This window comes from Amblyomma maculatum, chromosome 9 (genome assembly GCF_055883805.1).
Source record: "Amblyomma maculatum isolate TAMU_Amacu chromosome 9, ASM5588380v1, whole genome shotgun sequence".
In the NCBI taxonomy this organism is placed as follows: domain Eukaryota; kingdom Metazoa; phylum Arthropoda; class Arachnida; order Ixodida; family Ixodidae; genus Amblyomma; species Amblyomma maculatum.
The window spans coordinates 81,026,832-81,046,708 of record NC_139352.1 but is presented as its reverse complement, the minus strand read 5'-3'; the positions used below and the strand labels follow the sequence as shown (position 1 = coordinate 81,046,708).

The 19,877-nt window shown below is 46.2% G+C and overlaps 1 protein-coding gene across 3 annotated transcripts in view; it reads right to left on the bottom strand.

Moving 5' to 3' along the window:
• The window catches only part of l(2)gd1 (lethal (2) giant discs 1), a 49,813-nt gene that overhangs the window by 12,807 nt on the left and 17,129 nt on the right, over window positions 1-19,877 (bottom strand). For 2 of the 3 annotated variants that reach the window (XM_084579219.1, XM_084579220.1), the window contains exons 7-16: window positions 18,768-18,923; window positions 17,715-17,875; window positions 16,026-16,110; window positions 15,059-15,172; window positions 10,017-10,171; window positions 8,852-8,924; window positions 5,788-5,982; window positions 3,371-3,510; window positions 1,106-1,162; window positions 388-513 (exon numbers count right to left, since the gene is read on the bottom strand). In XM_084579219.1, coding sequence (XP_084435345.1) covers window positions 388-513; window positions 1,106-1,162; window positions 3,371-3,510; window positions 5,788-5,982; window positions 8,852-8,924; window positions 10,017-10,171; window positions 15,059-15,172; window positions 16,026-16,110; window positions 17,715-17,875; window positions 18,768-18,923 — 1,262 coding nt within the window. The remainder of the gene's footprint in view (window positions 1-387; window positions 514-1,105; window positions 1,163-3,370; window positions 3,511-5,787; window positions 5,983-8,851; window positions 8,925-10,016; window positions 10,172-15,058; window positions 15,173-16,025; window positions 16,111-17,714; window positions 17,876-18,767; window positions 18,924-19,877) is intronic. The other variant, XM_084579221.1, reaches the window with a different exon arrangement.

The following is a 19,877-nucleotide window of genomic DNA, read 5'->3' as shown; positions in this document are numbered from 1 at the left end:
TGAACTTGTGTATGAGATATCAGCGCTGTACTGCGCTTCATGACTAGCTTACTCAGCCAAACAATTACAAAGAAATCCGAGTTGGCAGCTGCGATTGCATCCTATTAAGCTTTCTTCCATCACAAAAGGTCACAAGCCAAATTCATCCCAGTGTTCTTGAAACAGACTGCAATCCTAGCAAAAGAAAGAGAATGCCTTGCAATGTTAAGCCGTAAGATGTATAGAAAAAGATGTATAAAGCACACAGCAGTGTCAGAAATGCATGAGTTGAGTCTAAAAAAATAAAAAGATAAATATATATATGATGAGGCAAGATGTCGCAAAGTATTCTGGGGGTTCTAGTTCTAGCTTTGCAAAGTGAAACATTTTTCGACAAAAAATGTTCACCTCATGCTGGGCCACTAGCTCCTTTTCAAGCGTCTCGTACATCTGTTCTACGTTCTCATCCTTGGGTTCGCAATCGGATGCCTCAACAACCACGAAGTCTTCTTGCAGCTGGGGTGGAATTGGGATCTGCACAAACCAAAGAGAACAACACACACTGACACGACGCTCGCATTTGTGTTGAAGAAACATTTCTCCCTATACGCTATGAACCGGGAAATTAGAAAAAAAAAAAATCAAGCGTCTTGAAGCCCTGAAAAGCAATGTTCCCATTCCCGGCATAGCGAAGAATCTTGTGATGATGCGACATGAAAAGTGATCTTCCATGATTCCCCTGACCAAAACTGCCCGCAATTCAAGTTAAATCATCACAAGAACAGTGACAGGCAAGCCACAACATTTCAATAGCAAAACAGCTGCAGCGAATGTTTTGTTCTGCCGCTATCAGGATATAGAATCCTTGCCTGATGACAATGTGTGAGACTTGAAAGATGAGAGCTAAGCATTAGGAGGGGGAAAAAAAAAAAAAAAGATGTCGTGGTTGGCAGCGCCACCACAATGCCGCCCCTGCTTGCACCTGGACTAGAAAACCTTCGCAGTTGCCCCTCGTCTGGCTCAGAGCGAACAACGACGACATTCCCAGTTCACCTTGTGCGTGAGTATCCTTTCAAATCAAATAATGAATTTCAGTTTTAAGACTCGTACAAAGAAATGTACTCACACTAGATGCATCGATGGGTAGCCCACATTCTGTAGCATGGATCATGGGGTCAATTCCCTGCAGGGATGAAAACCTCAAATCAACTGCTCACTGAGCATGACAAATGTAAAATCACTCATTTCTGTAACTATAAGTATACCTGTCACAACATTCCCAAAATATTAGCTTCTTCAAGTATGCGCATCTTCCACTGGTACATCAGTAAGTGTGACAACCAACGATAGAGATTGTCTGTCATTCAACAAATTATAGCCTTAATTAAAGCATCTTTTGAACAAAAGTTTCCAGATGCCTTCACAGTGCAGGTTAAGCGTAAAGCTATAAAGTGATGGGATAGGCCCTATGCCTTCCCTGCTGATTTGGTCTTGTTTATTGGGTGTAAGTCCCAAAGAGACACAGGCTATAAGGGAAGCCATAATGGAGGTGTGCAGATAATGTCGACTACCTGAGGTCCTTTAATGTGAACTGACATTGCATAGTACACAGGTGCCTTTGATTTCGTCTCCATCAGAATGCGACCGCCACGCTAACACGGAAACCTGCGTTTTCATGAATGATTAGGAGTTGAGTAGCCTAACCCCCGAGCCTATCCAACAGGGCAATATATACCTCCAATGTATTTAAGATAATGCTTAAGATTGTTTCTCCGAGTATCTAACTGGGCAGGGGCCTCGAACTCATTATGCTACGAAGATCGCACTGAAACAATTTTGTCCTTCGCGGAAATTTTTGGAGCTGCCAAGCCGCATCACACAGCTCCGCTGACTGCATGCGGCCCAAGCTCCGCGTGTTTCAGAAACTTTTATTAGGGTTAGGACAGCCACACATGTATCACTGTAATTAGCTTTCTGCATGCTTTTTGCTGAACTAGAATTACAGCAGAATCTCGATAAACGGAACCTCAAGGGACCGGGAAAATATGTTCCGTTTATCAGGAGTTTCGTTTAAAGAGAGAATAGGTTCAGCATTGCGTAATCCGCTTCCGCGTGAACCCTACGAGGGCTGGCGCGCGCGCGCAGTTGGCAGTCTCAGCGGATCTCAATTTGCGAAATCTAGGTAATAAGGAGAGAACAAACTTTATTAGAGAAAAATAAGCAGTGAATTTTTGTTCTAGTAGTACTAGTACTGAAATTTAAAAAAAAATGTCAAAAGAGTGGGAATTACCACTTATTGGCTAGTGAAAAAGGATTCCTGAAGAATTCCTGAAGAATTCTTGTTAAGCTGCTTTTGGGGATGGCGTACTTCGTCGCTAGCGCCGTTTTCGTGAAGCCACCACTCTCGAAGTCGTTGATGATCTCCATCTTCCTTTCCAACGCAAGTGCATTGTGCAGTCGTTTTTGCGCTGCCATCGGACCGAACAAAAGCTCTAGGGCTCTAGGGCTTAGGCCTAACTGAACACAACCGCCATGAACGCGAGCGAGCGATGCGGAGGGCAGTGTACGAGCAAACCGGAAACCGCCGGAGACGGAAACCGGAGTGGTGACGCGGGGAGGAGAAGGAGGGGAGCATTGATGCGTACCGCGATGGCACTGCGCTTGTCCAACTACTTGCAGTTTCGAGTTTTTCGGTTCCGTTAACGCGGTGGTCCCAAAATTTGAGTTCCGATTAACGAGATTTTTTTTACATTGGCTTAATACAAAACCAACCAATCGCGAGGCGTTTGTTCCGTTTAAGCGGTAGTTCCGTTTAAACGATTTCCGTTTATCGAGATTCTACTGTATTGCTTAGAAGGTGTCTGTTATACCTTGTTAACACTTTTGACTGAGCCATCCCAAATATCAAGTCAAAGTGTGTAATAAACACGCTGTGAAAAAGAACTTCCTGGATAAAACTTTTTAATCCTATTTTCAGTAGACTCACCCTTCCAATTTTTAAATACGAGGTAAATAACGTGTTTATTGCTCTTTTGTTTCTTAACAGAATTAATGAGTGCTAGAAAAATTGACGTTTTGAGATAAAATTGGCTTTTAAAAAAAATAGCTTCTTTGTAGAACTACACTAGTTGATATGTAACTTAAATGGCCATCAGCCAGGCACTCACCTCGGAACTCATTACTTTTTACATTTGAATGCTGCCTCATTCAGCTGCGGTGGCACATAGAGTGCATAGCGCGCTCTACCTTAGACTGATTCCTCCGCCACCACCCTTTCCCCGCTCCCTCGTAGACAATAAGGCAAAAAAATAAAATCTTTGAATTTTAGCCCACTCTGTTCTCTTAATGCAAAAATGCCACAGAAGCTGCCTCCAGCAGCGACATCACATACCTTCATGGTGCGGAGGTACTGCTTGGCCTGTTCCACCTCTCCCCTGCGCTTCGCCTCCAAGGCCGCCTCACGAAACAGTCGCTGTCTTTCCAGCAGAAACTGCATCTGCTTGTCAATGGTTGTCGATAGCCCACGTCGCACTGCGTACATACAGTAGTTGAGAAGCAACATCAGACCTGTCTTGTCTTGGTTACAGAGCAACCCATCTGGGAGGAATCTATGCAAGGCCAGAGCAGCAACACAATGACCACCGTGGTGTGACCAAAGTGGCAGCAGAAATGAAAGCCAAGCTATGCTCGCCTAGGGTGCTTAGGAGGTGCACTTACAGGAAAACAAGCATATCTTACAAGTGCAGATTACCGGTTAAAGGAGACGACTCTACACGGTAGTCTGGCCACATGGGCAAAAACAGACATGAGCCCTGTACCTTAGGTGCCATCTCTCAGATTTATCTCACTTCTTGATCTATACGAGTTACGTATAAGCTCACTAGTTCAGTTCAGTTCAGTCGTTCAGTCGTGTCCGACTCTTCGTGACCCTATGGACCATGTCACGCCACGCTTTCCGGTCTCTATCTTCCTAACATCACATAACTTCATCTGCAGTGCCTCGAGGATGCCATCTAACCATCGCGTTCGCTGCCTACCCCTTCTCCGGCGACCCTCAACCTTTCCCAACATCAAATCTTTCTCCAGCGACTCCTCTCTTCTCATCAGATGACCAAAGTAGCTGAGCTATAACTTTAGAATTTGACCCTCCAATGAGCAGTCAGGGTTTATGGTCGACAATATCAACTGATTTGATCTTCTGGCAGTCCAAGGAACTCTCAAGAGTCTTCGCCAGCACCACAATTCAAACGCGTCAATTCTTCGGCGGTTAGCCTTTTTCACAGTCCAACTCTCGCATCCATACATCACAACTAGAAAGACCATAGCACGAGTTATACGGATCTTGGTTGGCAGACTAATGTCTCTGCTCTTTACTAGGTGGTCAAGACTAACCATTGCTCTCTTTCCCAGAAGCAGGCGTCTCCTAATTTCATGGCTGCAGTCTCCTTCCGAGGTAATCTTGGCGCCCAAGAACAGAAAATCTGTCACAGCTTCCACTTGTTGTCCATTGATGCTCCAAGACTTGATAGGGCAAGATGCCATGATCTTTGTCTTTTTAATGTTCAGTTTAAGCCCAAACTTCTCACTCTCTTCTTGTACGCGCATCAGAAGTCTCTTGAGTTCCACTTCACTTTCTGCCATTAAAGTGGTATCATCCGCATATCTAAGGTTGTTGATACGTTTTCCAGCAATCTTCACTTCAGCTGAAGACTCGTCCAGACCGGCCTTCCTCATGATGCACTCTGCATATAGGTTAAATAGGCAGGGCGACAGAATGCAGCCTTGCCTCACTCCTTTCTCGATCGGAAACCAATCGGTAAGACCATGCCCAGTTCTGACTGTGGCCTCTTGCCCTTCATACAGGTTCCTGAGGAGACAGATGAGGTGAATTGGAACTCCCATCTCTTGGAGAGCTTGCCACAATCTGCTGTGATCTACGCAGTCAAGCGCTTTCGCATAATCAATAAAGCAGAAGTAGATGGATTTCTGGAACTCTCTTGCTTTTTCCATGATCCAGCGAAGGTTAGCAATTGGGTCTCTAGTTCCTCTGCCCTTGCGAAACCCAGCTTGCACGTCCGGAAGCTCCCGATCCACATACTGCTGCAGCCTAGCTACTCACAACTGCTACTTTACTTAACTACAGCGTGTTTCACAATTAGAGGTGCGCAGTAGGATGCTTCTCCCAGCTAAACTGCGGAATCCTCGCAGTTCAAATTTCGCACAGAAATGGCATTTTGTGGTTAGTATCTTTTAATATCAAATTTTAGGGGTACTTGCCTGATTGAATCCAAAGAAGTCGAACGTTCTTACCGTATGCAGCGGCAGCGAAGCAAAAGAAACCATCGCCCCAACGCTAACACCAGAGGCGACATCTTGTGCTGTTTCCCCCAACTCTACCGCAACAAAACAAGAGGCGACGGAAGGTGTTTGCACAAGGCGGCGCCACCAGTGTTGTCGTTGTGGCAATGGTTCCTTCTGCTTCGCCGCCGCCACATATGGTACGAACATCCGACTTCTTTTGATAGAATCAGGCAAGTACCCCTAACAAATTTGATATTAAAAAATATTAAAAATAAAATGCCATTTCTGTGCGAAATTTGAACTGCGAAGATTCCGCGGTTTAGCTGGGAGAAGCATTCTACAGCACGCCTCTAATTGTGCAACACAATTTGCAGCTTCTTAATCACGGTGCATGTATTGAGACTTACACCTACTCCAACTCTACCAGAAGAGAGGCGTTTACAAAGAACAAGCTTCTGTGCTTTGTAGCAGTAATATTTTCTAATCACGAACTCCCATTGCACTCACATGGTTTCTTTGGAGAACCAGACCCGGACTGTGCTGCACCAGCGGCCGGTTTTGCAGCTCCGGGCTGTGGAGCAGCTGGCTTGGTAGATGGCTTTGGAGCCGGCTTTGCAGTGGGCTTGGGGACTGGCTTGGGTGGCTCCTGCTCCGGCTTCGGAGCAGGTGCAGGCGCGGACGGAACCGGAATTGGCCCGAAACCTGAAACCGAAATTTCTCGTAAGGGCGCTCAGCAAGAATGTAATGGTTAAAAAAGCTCATGCAGTCATGGAAATATTCATTATTGCCAAAATTTGCCTCAACAAAATGAAAAAAAAAAAAAATCTGGGTGCTATAACAAGGAAGTGTATTCATGAATATTTATTTGCAGCTGAAGCAAATTCTGCATGTTGCCACAAGGGCCTGATGCATTCCTGAACACTCTCAATGCTTCCAACGGTGAGTCTGTAATCATGTAATATCCACACAGATAATGAAACAGCAAGAACAGTCATGACTTGTTACTAAGAGAGTGCTGGCAATCAAGGCACCCCCATTTTATCACCTTTATCACCAGGTCCCGAGACTACGCATACAAACTCTGCGAAACATATGAACTAAGTAGAAGCTTGTTCCACCACAAGTGACGCCTATGACAGTGTCGACAAGCAGAGCATGTGGATATCTTTGTGAACGATTTCATCAAGTCGCTTTCTGCTTGCACAGTACTGTCACCACCTGGCTTGAAAATCTCCAGGTAACATAACAGTCGCTCGTTAAAATACTTTGCACTTTTAAACGTACATTCCGCTTCATTCGCCACGATTGACAGCAGTAGACACTGATGCACGGAACCCTTTTTTTGACCCAAGCTGCAATAAAACATTGTGATAACGGTCCAGAAAGCAATCGCGGACTTGCACTTCAAATCCACCTTTACCTCTTAACCACAACAGAGAAATTTCCAGCATGGATCCCTAAAAGCAGCTCACATATTCACTCTCACACTCTCACCTGAAACGGTGGCATGTCTGTCCACATACAAACAAGAAGCATTTTCGAAATGGGGCATCTGAGTAATGCCATTCTATGTGGTCAAGAAAGTCTACCGTATACACGCGTGTAATGGCCGCACTTTTTTTTCCGAGATTGGGGTGAAAATCAATGGTGTGGCGATTACATGAGAAAAAAGACAGTGAAAAAAATTATTTGCGGTGGTACCTGCCTTTATTATTGTCAAAAAACTCTTCGTCCTCCTCCGCTAAACTCGTCGAGATTTCAGGCTTGTCCCATGTCCAAAACATCACTCATCGAGTGAAAAGAAAATCTTCAGCTCACGAACGCAGAACAAATCAGGGCAGCGATGCATTTCGATTGCGAGATCGCACGTGGTATGCTTCGGGCGATCGAGGAAATGGCTGTAAAACGGAGGAGCGAACAGACTTGGATTGGATTGGATTGAATTTGCTGGCCTCGCCCTTTGTAACGGGCGGGCATCGCTGCAGCTAGGAGTGCCTCCTTTGTAACGGAGGTGGTGGCCGCTGCCCCCATGCTCGACTTTTTCTTTCCTCAAATATTCTGTTCTTAGTTCTTATTGGCAATTCTACTTCTAACCTTACGCTTCATTTTGGCTTTCACTTGATTTTTGGGCCCCACCTGGCGGCAGTAACCACAAAACGTTCCGTATTTTTTGCACCGCACAGTAGACGGCACTGCTCAACTTCCTGAAACTCATGGTGCGGCTTTTACTCGGGAAATTTTTTAAAAGTATTTTTTTCCCAATTTTCTTTCTAAAGTTCGGGGTGCGGCCATTACATGCGTGCGGCCATTACACGCGTGTATACGGTATATTGCATCAGGTCGTGCTGAGCCCCACGATGCTCAGAGCGTCCATGATGGCTGAAATGCAGCACCACCAGCTTTCCCTCCAAGTAATACTATAGTAAAAAACATATACTGTTTCACAGGTACCGTATTTACACGATTGTAAGTCGATCCCTTTGTTAAAATTTGAAAATATGAAGTGGGGGGGGGGGGGAGTCGACTTACAATCGAAACCAAAGCATGACACTGTTAATAAAAGCAAGAAAGCTATATCAGGGAGGCTACGGCAAATTCGATTGCTCTACGGCTCTAAGTGCAGCATTCAGTTACTGTGCGTGCTTCTTGGGAAGAATTTTTTCTTTTTTAACTTTTACTGCGCAGCACGAACTGCACCTGCGGAAGTGTCGATAGTTTATAGAAGAGCCTCTATTAGAATCACGGCAAGGCGGCGACGCTCGCTTTTTGCACGCCACGTGACCCGACAGTCGCGTCGGGTCACGTGGCATGGCGGCACTTTCAGGGAGTGTCGATGGTTGATGGAAGAGCCGACACCGATACTTCACTGAGTTCGCGCTTGACTTCACGACCGGCAGCATGCTTTGTCACGAGCTCCCCAGTCCAAAAAGCATTCGGCACTTTCTCCATGCAGCGGCTATCATTTATGCCAAAGAAACAACTGCGCTGTGGGCCGCAAGTTCGAAGCTTCTAAACGGGCTATGCGAGAGTGAAACAATATTTTTAACTGTGACACCAAGCGAAGCGGCTTCCAAGGGATACAGTTGGTATGCTATCCAGAGCTGGAGGCCAAGCTTGCAGCTTATATCACCAAAATATGTGATTTAAAGTGGAGACGAGTAGTACAGCCAGGCAATAAATTTTCGCTGTCAAAAGCGTCCACTGGATTTTTTTTTTTTTTTTCTGGACATGCGATTTGGAGGGGGGTCGACTTACATTCGAGTTGACTTACAATTGCATAAATACGGTATGTGTCCACTGTCAAGAAATACATTGTGCACACCATACTCAATGAACTATGGCGGGAGATTTTTATGAACTTGTACCACGTCAAAATTCTCCATGGTCGTGAAAGTACCCCTGGGGTTCTACTCCAATGAACACAGTTTACAGACCACATTTTTAGCACAGACACACAGAATCAAGTGCCTGGAACGGTAAGATTTAAAAGGACGCCTTGATAACTAAGAGACTGTGCCACATACAACTATCTCTTTTTTTCGTAAGCAACAAGAACGCCAATTTCACGCACCTGGAGGAGCTGGCAACTCTTCAAAATCCACTGGTTTTCCGGCCTTGTGCAATTTAATGGCATCTTCATATTGCTGTCGAAAAAAAAAAAAAGCAGCTCTAAAAATGCTGTGAAGGTTCTGCCATTAAGTTCACCACCAGTAGCTATTTCCTTTAGTAGTACCTATTTTTCAACACGGAATCAAATGCGTACCGTATTTGCTGGTGTATAAGACGTGATTTTCGTTTACAAATGTTTTGCTGGTGAGTCTTCTAGTTTCCTTTTTTTTGTTTTGTGCAATGTTCCGAGGTGAAATTTATCATGAAACTGTGGCAGTAACGACTTCATCAACAATAATTCTATGGTTGTCTAACTGGCCCCAAGTATTTGTAATATGAAATGCCGCCAGATGGCAACGTCTACGCTCCTCACCCAGCCACATTACCAAGGCAAGTCAAGGCAAGCCAAGACAAGCTGGCTCATTTTTCCAGTTGCATGGTGCTAGCGCTGCAAAGGCATTCTCTTCACTCTCAGAAAACACACGTGCAGTAAGCCACCAAACACAGCTGCCATTTGCAACTGTGTTTGGTGGCTACTGCTTGTGTGTTTTCTGAGTGCGAAGAGAATGTCCTGCAGTGCTAGCACCACAAATCGGTGATGAGCTTATTGATAGCGCACAGAAAGATAGACCCTCTGAAGACTTTGAGCAATAACAGTGTTGCTGCTCTACCTGTGAGAGAGCTTCTTTGGGTGTGAGTGTTGCCTCTCGTCTTCTAACATTTCGAGACACACAAAGAGCATTCTCACAGACACGGAGCATTTCGCGGTGGTCGCACAAGCATCGCTTAGTTAGGTCCCGTTGCTCTAATTGTGTAAATTGAGATGCGTCTTTTATACAAACTTTTTCGCCGAAAGCCTTTAAATATGAGGGGTTCGTCTTATACAAGTGTGCATCCTGTACACTGGAAAATACAGAGTACAGGAAAAAAAAAAGTGCATCTCTAAAATGCTGCGAGTGTTCTGAAAAATCCACTGCCTGTAGCTATTTCCTTAATACTTGTCTTTCGCCATGACTACACCAATGAAGGAAAGCTAGTTACACAAGTGTTGATCAAAAAAAGGAAGGGGCATGATGCGCTAAACCAGATTAAAATAAACGAGGTGGCAAAAGTGCAGCCCCTTTCACCTTGACGATGCGCTCCAGCCGTCGTGCCTTCCGGTCGTTACCTTGCTCCTTGGCTTCAGCGAAAGTGTTCTTGTACTTGTCGAGCCTCTGCTGAAGTGCCTCCATGACCGTGGTCGCAGGGGGAGGCCCCCCAAACAGAGCAGGGTCATCCTCAACTGTGTGCAGGGGACAGTGGGAGAGGACAAAGTCGCAGCCACGCCAGCTAGTAGAAGGCTTTACAATGGTGCGTATGTTTACATACACTGAACACAAGCAGTTAAACTGTACACCACATCCACACCTTTAAAAGAGGCACTAAACTGCACTCCGTGTCCGCACCTTTAATAGAGGCATTAAACTGTACGCCAGGTCCGCACCTTTAAAAGGGGCCTCAAATTCCATCCCATGTGTGCCGCACTCAAACGCAGAGGTGATGATAACTTCAAATCTCAGTGGGGCCGTTTGTTGTTTTTATAAGTTGACCGTTCTTGACAACAAACAGATTTCTCATTAGGCCTTGCATCTGCCAGAGAAAAGCCTACGTGCCATTTACAGCCAGTGGACGAAATGAAAAATGCAAGTTGAGATGACGAATTCTCTTCGAAGCGAAGAGAGCCCTGCTTCGTAGTGCACTACCTCAAGTTGATTAGGCTATCGCCATGTCTACACTTAAGCTACATATGCTAAACAGGAAAAAGTGTACACTAAGTGTGCACTGCGGTTCATTTTAGCAGAGCCCTGGGCACGTGTACACTGTGAATTACGCCACTTTTTTTTTTAGTATACTATTCCTTTGTACATGCCCGCATACTCTGCACTAAATCTGTCACGTGATTCTTCAGTGTAATGCACACTCCCACAGTTATAGGGCAAAGTCCAGTCAGTTAGTCAATAAACAGATGACATTAAAGCTGAGGACAAATTGAAGTTGGCTTGCACTGACAGACACCTCCTTCTGATAACTAAAAGCAGGTTTCCAATAGATAAAAGAAGGCTTCTTTCACTGGAAAGAAAGTCCTCCAAGTCCTCCATGCCGTCCCGCTAATGTTATCAAAGTTTCTGCAGAAGGCGCCACAGTTCTCACTCTCGTCGATACCGGTGCAGCCGTCTCCGTCATCAGTGAAGCGCTCTGCCGTCGAATTCGCAAAGTGACCACTCCGATTTCCGACTTTTCGCTCCGCACCGCCTCATCACAGCACATTCACCCCTCCGCATCTTGCACAGCCCGTGTGCTCATTCAAGACGTCTTGTACCCCATCGAGTTTATTGTTCTGCCAAACTGCTCGCATGATATCATCCTCGGATACGATTTTCTATCGACTCATCAAGCCGTTATTGACTGTGCTCGTGCACAAATTGCCTTCGCCCCCCTCTGTGATGCCAACTTCTGTGATACCCCTCCCCGCACTGCAAAACTTCTCGTCGCCCATGACACCGACATTCCTCCGTTCTCTGCTGCCCTCGTACCACTGTCTTGTGAGTGGGTAACTCCTTTGACTGCGATTTTTACACCTTCCGAAGCCACCTCCCGTCATCCCTGCCTCCTTTTTCCGTTCGCTGTTCTCGAAATTCAAGACGGCAAGAGTGCACTTTACGCCTCGAACCCATTTTCTTGCCCAGCAGTCCTGCTCCGTGGCGAATGCATTGGACGTCTTGAAGAGCTTGATCCCAGTCATATCACCACTCTTGCTGACTCAACCCCCTCCTTCGACGTTAGTCTGTGCTCTTGCGATGTTGCGACCGCTTCGACGCCCTCCGACGTTTTCCAACATGCTATTGATGCTGATCTTCCACTTGCGCAACGTGATCAACTTGTCGCCCTCTTGCAGAACTTCGCTTCTTCATTCGACTTTCCTCAAACTGACTTGGGCCGCACGTCTGTCGTAGAGCACACCATCGACACCGGTAAAACTACACCTTTGCGCCAGCGCCCCTATCGCGTGTCGGCTTCGGAGCGCCAAGTAATTGCTGATCATGTGGACGACATGCTCCGTCGGGGTGTCATTCGGCCATCCCACAGTCCCTGGGCGTCTCCAGTTGTGTTGGTACCTAAGAAAGATGGCTCCTTCCGGTTTTGTGTCGACTACCGCCGGCTCAACAAGTCACGCGCAAGGACGTCTATCCTCTGCCATGCATCGATGACGCACTAGACTCCTTGCAGGGCGCCGAGTTTTTCTCCTCGTTGGATTTACGATCTGGCTACTGGCAGGTGCCAATGGCTGACGCTGACCGCTCTAAAACTGCCTTCATCACACCAGATGGATTATATGAATTCAACGTCATGCCCTTTGGGCTTTGCAACGCCCCGGCCACATTTGAACGCCTCATGGACACTGTGCTTCGTGGATTCAAGTGGCGAACCTGTCTTTGCTATCTCGATGATATCGTAGTCTTTTCTACCGATTTTCAATCCCACCTGCTCCGACTGAAGGACGTTCTCACTTGTCTCGCTACCGCCGGCCTCCAACTGAATCTGAAGAAGTGCCGCTTTGCTGCTCGCCGACTAACAATTCTAGGTCATGTCGTTTCTAAGGATGGCATTCTTCCCGATCCCACCAAACTTCGTGCAGTTGCCGAATTCCCACGCCCAAAATCACTGAAGCAGCTACGAAGTTTCATTGGCCTATGCTCCTACTTTCGCCGCTTCATCTTAAATTTCGCCTCTATTATTGCTCCTCTCATCCAGCTCCTCTCCGGTAGCTCCGACCTCTCCGCATGGACACCTGCTTGTGATGACGCCTTCAACACTTTACGCCGTCTTTTGGTTTCGCCTCCCATCCTCCGCCACTTCGACCTGAATGCGCCAACTGAGATTCACACTGACGCTAGCGGTATTGGGATAGGCGCCGTTCTCACCCAACGCACACCTGGTATCCGAGACTATGTGGTGGCGTACGCAAGCCGCACCTTGACCAAGGCAGAGTCCAATTATTCTGTTACGGAAAGAGAATGCTTGGCCATTATTTGGGCCATCGGCAAATTCCGTCCGTATGTCTATGGCCGACCATTTTATGTGGTCACTGATCATCACGCTCTGTGCTGGCTGGCGTCCCTCAAGGACCCGTCCGGCCGCCTTGCTCGCTGGGCTCTTCGCCTCCAAGAGTATGACATTCGTGTCATATATCGCTCAGGCCTCAAGCATACTGACGCGGACGCTCTTTCGCGCTCACCGCTGCCTCCCTCTTCGTTGCCTGATGAGATCTGCGCCTACGATTTGTCTTCGCTTGCCACTATTGACATGGCCACGGAACAGCGGCGCGACCCGTGGATATCTACACTTCTGGACTTTCTTTCAAGTCACTCTCCAGGTCGTCTGTCTCGGGCGCTTTCCCGCCAAGCTCACCATTTTTCAATTCGTGACGGGCTGCTCTATCGCCGCAATTATCTTCACGACGGAAGGAAGTGGCTTTTAGTCATCCCCCATCATCTCCGCGCCGAAATTTGTGCTGCTTTCCATACTGATCCCCAGTGCGCCCACGGCGGAGTGTTGAAAACCTACACGCGCTTGCGTCTACGCTTCTTCTGGCGTGGAATGTACCGCTTTGTCCGCCATTTTGTCCGCTCCTGCCAGTCTTGCCAACGCCGAAAAACTCCTCTCAAGTCCTCTGCTTCGTTGCAGCCGTTGCCCTGTCCTGCCCGTCCGTTTGATCGTGTCGGCATAGATCTATACGGTCCCCTTCCTACAACTTCAGCTGGCAACCGCTGGATTATCGTGGCAGCGGATCATCTAACCCGCTACACTGAGACATCATCATTGCCCTCTGCTTCCGCACGCGACGTGGCTGCCTTTATTCTGAAAAACCTGGTTCTTCGCCATGGTGCCCTCGCGAACTGCTCAGTGACCGCGGACGCGTTTTCTTATCAGACGCTCTTGAGGCTCTCCTGAAAGAATGCCGCATCATACACCGCACCGCTACCTCGTACCACCCTCAGACGAATGGACTGACAGAACGTTTTAACCGCACTCTCGGTGACATGCTGGCTATGCACGTGAACACCGACCATTCCAATTGGGACCAAGTTCTACCGTTTGTTACTTACGCATATAACACCGCGACACAGGCCACTACTGGATTCTCTCCATTCTTTCTCCTTTACGGGCGCGAGCCACCCTGTACTATGGACACACTTTTTCCCTACCGCCCTGACGTTTCCGAATCTTCCCCGCTATCCGATGCCGTCACGTACGCAGAAGAATGCCGTCAGCTCGCCCGCTCTCTCACAACAGAAAATCAGTGGCAACAAAAATACCTCCGTGATACCGGCGAAGCTTCGCCATATCTCCCGGACACACTGGTGTGGCTCTGGGTGCCCTCCACAACCCCTGGCCTTTCAAAGAAGTTTCTTGCTCGCTACCACGGGCAATATAGGGTCCTCCAGCAAACATCTGCAGTCAACTACGTAGTTGAGCCCGTCACGCCCTCTGCGGACTTGCGTCGCCGTGGTCGTGAAACAGTTCACGTGAACCGATTGAAGCCATTCTATGACCCCGCTGTGCTTTCCGCGCCATAAGTCGCCAGGATGGCTCCTTTTTTTACCCGGGGGGAAAATGTACTGTGATAGTCATCGCCATCGACATGCACCTGTGCGTTGTGCGACGAAGAAGAAGTATGCTGGGCTCGCCGTTGCAAGGTCCTGTCCTCACAGCTCTCCATCTGAGCGTTAATAAACGCCCTATTACAGTATAAACAAGCAAATGTAAGCAAACAAAAACCAAGATGTCGCCTCCAGCCATTTTCCCAAGCAAACAAATGCTTTCAACAGTTTTTTCGCCTTCATGTGGTGAAACCACACTCTCTCTTTCAGCCTGGACGTCCCGAGTTTCAACCGAGTGGTCGGAAAATTTTTAAATGCAACTTTCTAAGCAATAAATACATCATTTGCTGTTAACCAAGCATCGACACAGTCACAAAAAAAAAAACATGCAACCGATTTTTACTTAACAAAAATGAATGGGTACTGTTTCCCCAGTGTCCCTTGAATAAAACGCTTTGCATGTCCTAATAAGTTGCAATGGCTACCAACTTACAGCCTAAACAACGTGAAAAAGATGTGGGCATTACCGTTTTCATCAATGTAAGACGGCATCGGAGTGCTGTCACCTGAAGCCTGCGTCCGAGCCTCTGCAGTCTGCACACTGTGGGGCACGGCGGGTGAAGCTGTAGCCTGGTTGGGGCCTGTACAAAAAGCAAAATTTTTTAATGCAAGTATTAAATATCGGTCTTCCAATTCCTCCCTTCCGCAATTACATTATGTCCTCAAGCTTTGCGACAAACACATTTACCGGGAGCGCAGAGTACCGAGGCATTCTTTGAGTGAACTTGAAGCAGCCCTCAAAAGCCTGCGCATGCTCTAGACGTCATGTGCCCAGTTTTGGCTGATTCGTAACACAGTCACCCACTAGTCTTGAATAGGGTCTGTAAAGTGTGTGGTTTTACATTCCGAAGCAACACATGGACCCAAAGGATTGTAGAAGTGGAGGGCTCCAGATTAATTTAGATCACCTGTGGTTCTCTAATTCAAGTGTGCTAACACCTCACAGCAGTTTATGCAATTCACCTCCACCAATATATTCGTTTATTTTTCCACATGAGCAATACATATTTTGATGACTTTACTAAAGCTCATCATTATAAACAATTGATATATATGGTATATATGGTATAGTTATAAGTGGACTACACTGCACTTTAACGATTTTCAGAAGAATACATTTGCAAAGAGTGTAAGAGTAGGCTGACTAAAGGGGAACTGTAAGTCAAATCAACAAAGGGCAGGCTTTAAAATCAAGTCAATTAACGTTAACAACCCAACCATAAGCTCTGTTCCACTTGAATACACTGATCATAGTTATCTTAGACTGTAGCCACAATGACAAAAATTCCCTCATATATAGGGAAATATTTACCGCTCAGTTCGATGCAACAAGGTTTAGCTGTGCACTTTACATACAGAGATTTCACAATTAGCACAATTGTGCTTAATTAGGTTCAGACCCATTGTGGCCAAATGTGAGACCAATGTGCTCACCTCCAAACTCTGGTGGTGGGGGAGGCATCTTGGACAGGTCAACAGGCTGCCCCTGAACCATGGCTGTGAGGACTGCATCAAATTGCTAAGAGGAGTGAAGTAAACGTCAAAATATAACTTTACGAGACGACTACTGTAACTTCTCTGCCAAAGAGAATGAAGATTAGCTAAACAGTGGACAAGTCTTCAACAGCACAGTCATGGAACTGTAAACGAGGCAACACCACCTAAATTTCACATTCTCTGATAATCTGCAGTTGTACTGCTTCAGTACAAAAGTTGAGTTCCCAGTACCCCTTTGCACACTGAACAGTGTAGGCATGAAACAGTGAATTAAAAAAAAAGTGAAACTGAAGTCCTAGTTCGTCTTCCACAGACGACTTCACTTTTATATATATATATATATATATAATTGCGTCTGGCTGCAGTGACATACTTCCTACGAAATGACATTGCGGCGCAGGCAACCTGGGACAGCGAGGCAAAGTTTTCGTTATTTTTTATTTTTTCGTAAAGAAACGGCAAAATGTTCATGAGTTTGGTTTGTGGGGTTTGACGTCCCAAAGCGACTCAGGCTAAGAGAGACGCCGTAGTGGTGGACTCCGGAAATTTCAACCACCTGGGGTTCTTTAACGTGCACTGACATCGCACAGTACACGGGCGCCTTGCTTTTCGCCTCCATCAAAAAGCTGTCGCCGAGGCCGGGATTCGATGCTGCGTCCCTGGGAACAGTAGTCGAGCACCGTAACCACTGCACCACCCCGGCGGGGTGCGTTTCATGAGATGGCTTTACCACCACGCTTATGAGTTGCGAGGAGAAGCCAGCTTTACGAGAGCCTTAGAGCCATAAGGCAAACTATGCAGCATGTAGGGAAAAAAGAAGGAAGTAAACCTGGCTATGAACGTGAAAAGGAGGTGACGCAGTCCTGTGAGAAAGCGTAGCGAGAACTAGAGAAGGGAAGAATCGGCCGCAAATTTGAATCACTGAGCAGCGTAAAGCGTGAGGCAGCAGTAGCAAGAAGTGAAGGCACGACGAGTGCGGTTTTGCCGCACATGAATGTGTCACATGTATTTCTCTACTATGTACTACCTTTAAATGGTGACATCAGCAGAAGACGACACCGTGTTCATCCATGGCTTTAGGCTCACATGAAACCAAACTTAATGTATTTGTAGCCAAATTGTATTCATGCTAAAACGGTACTTCCACAAGATGCAAGCATAAATACTGATTAACTGAAAGAAAAAAAATTCGCATAAAGAGACAATATGAGAAGGATCGAAGATATTCCAGACTGTTCCTTTTATAATTGGTAAGCCATTTAATAACCACAGAGCATTTTGAGGGCCATGTCATCACCAACAACTGATATACTAAAAAGACCCTGATATAGCAAAGATTCCTGCCGGTCCCAATGACTTTACAATAGAGGGGTTTTCACTTTCATTGCCAACACAAGTACATGTCTCTCCTTCTTTTACTTCTTTCCCTTGCATCTTCCTTTTTTCATTCTGTCTTCTAGTACAAGCAGGACTAGCATCCTACCTTTAACGAGCATTATACAGGCAGCAATTAAACCAACACAAGCGGACATCTCCCTCAAGCGAAGAAAGCCAGCAGTTCGATAACAACCAATCCAAACACAAAACTTTCAGCAAAACTCTAAGGGCAATATGCTCTTGTCTCACCTTGGCCGTACGAATGTAGTTGATAGCTGCCTGTTGGTCGCCGCGCTTCTTAGCGTTGATGGCGGCCCGCTTGTACTGGTCTCGACGCGTTGTCAACAATTGTTCCTGCGGGTTGCCAGTGGGGGCAGCAGGAGGTGCCTGAGCAGGCTCTTGATCTGGGCCTTAAAACAGAATACGCAGACCGAAGATGTGTGTGCCCTCTCCGAGGAGAAGTAAAAACAGCTTAATACATCTTGTCTAATGGAAGGCACACAACTCTCGCCGCAACTTTTGCGTTAACACAGACAAACAAGGTCATGAAACCTAAAAGATCAGATACAGACATAAGCCATGCACAATGCCCTGGGTAATGCGAACAAAAGGCCTGGAATGAAGAGGTTGGGAGAATAAAAAAGAAGCGTGGTTCCTCATTACTGTATGCAAGCCGAGCTTCGTGTGGCTTCGAATTGCCGCAATGAAAACTAGCTTTCTAAAAGCCCCAAGACAGGTGAAAAAAAAAATATTAAATTCACAATTTGTAAGCTCAAGGTATTATATTTCAGAAAAAAAAAATTGTCCTATATTGAATGTACACTTTCAGATGCCCTACTAGACAGAATACATATGCAAAAACTCTAGAACCGCTGCCACCTGTGTACACACAGCACGTGCCACCGCATGTCTAGCTAGTTACCCATGGGTCCTGGAAAGCTGCATTCCGATTTCTCTATTCCATCTCAAAGGTGAAACCCGAGCTGGTAGTTCTTACGGACTTGTGGCATCACACAACCCTACAACCGGTTATTGCACAGCCATGTCATTGGTCAACTAGCACCTGTTAAAAGCATGCCCGTGATTTTTTTTCTCACAATACAGAAGCCACATTTTCAGGAGAACGAGGCCCTTAGAACTAAATGGTATCATGTTAAAAGCAAAGCACAAAGGCATTTACCAGCCCTTTAACTTCCTAAGAGTGCTGGTCGACAGCCACTTTGAGAAGCGATGAATAATACTATCCGTACATTCATTACTATAAGCGCACAAGTTCTGCACGGCTAAGTCAGCAGTACTCACGTGTAGGAATCGGGGGTGCAGGCCTTCGAGCTGGTACGGGTGGTGCTGTGGCCGGCCTCGAAGACTCCTCAGCCGGAGGGGCGGCTGGCTCTGAAAGAGGGGTGTCGGGCGCAACGTGACCCCCCGCGTCCAGTTTGGCCACCTTGGAATGCTCGTCTTCGCATCCAGAGAGAGAACAAAGGGGAAGGAGGCAGAACAAAAGAAGACAAGACGTACAGAAAAAAGAAAAAAAGTCGCGACAGATACAATTCAGCCTACGAAACACGATAGCACATAGCAGCACCACAGGCAAGATACACGAAATACACAACACATACAACGCTAGCACTCGGTCACATATAACAGCTCTTACAAATCTTGGGATAATTTTTTTTAATGCACGCATTCCCTGACATCACAATGGGCACTGTTATTAAACGAACAAAACAACAAAAAAACTGAACAAGAATAGATGTGTGAAAGAAGAAATAGATGAATAGCAGTATTATGTTGCTCGATGTAAGCTCAACTATACCTTTGACTCATTATATATAACACTATATATAGCACTATATATATATAGCACTATACATTATATATAGCACATTATACACATTATATATAGCACTATAAAACCTAGGAGACCTCTTTGCCAATCATGAGAGTGTGTTGAGTTCCTCTGTGCCGCGTCATCCGCTCCACAGCGCAATAAATGCAGATATGGTTACAAAAACGGTATAAGTAGACTCTGTTTACATACCAAACCCTTAAAAGTGGACTTCGGAGTTCTAGAATACCATTTTGCATGACGCTACGCTGTTTCTCATACCTGCACATTTACTTCAGCGTACGTAAACGAGGCCATAGCCACAATTTCAGCCTAGAGGCACCATCTCAACTTTTAGACTGAAACCATTTTTTACAATGAATCAACTTTCTTCCTTAAAAGCCTAGGGGAGGCAGGATCATGACCCGAAATAAAAACTAAGATGAAATTACTGTGGCACAAACCATTTACTACTGTACCTTTAGGGCCATTCCATAATTCGACAATTATTAATTTATGGTTCCTTGAAGGCCAAGTTAGCAAAATTTTACTGTATGAAAATTACCTTTTGCTACTGATGACGA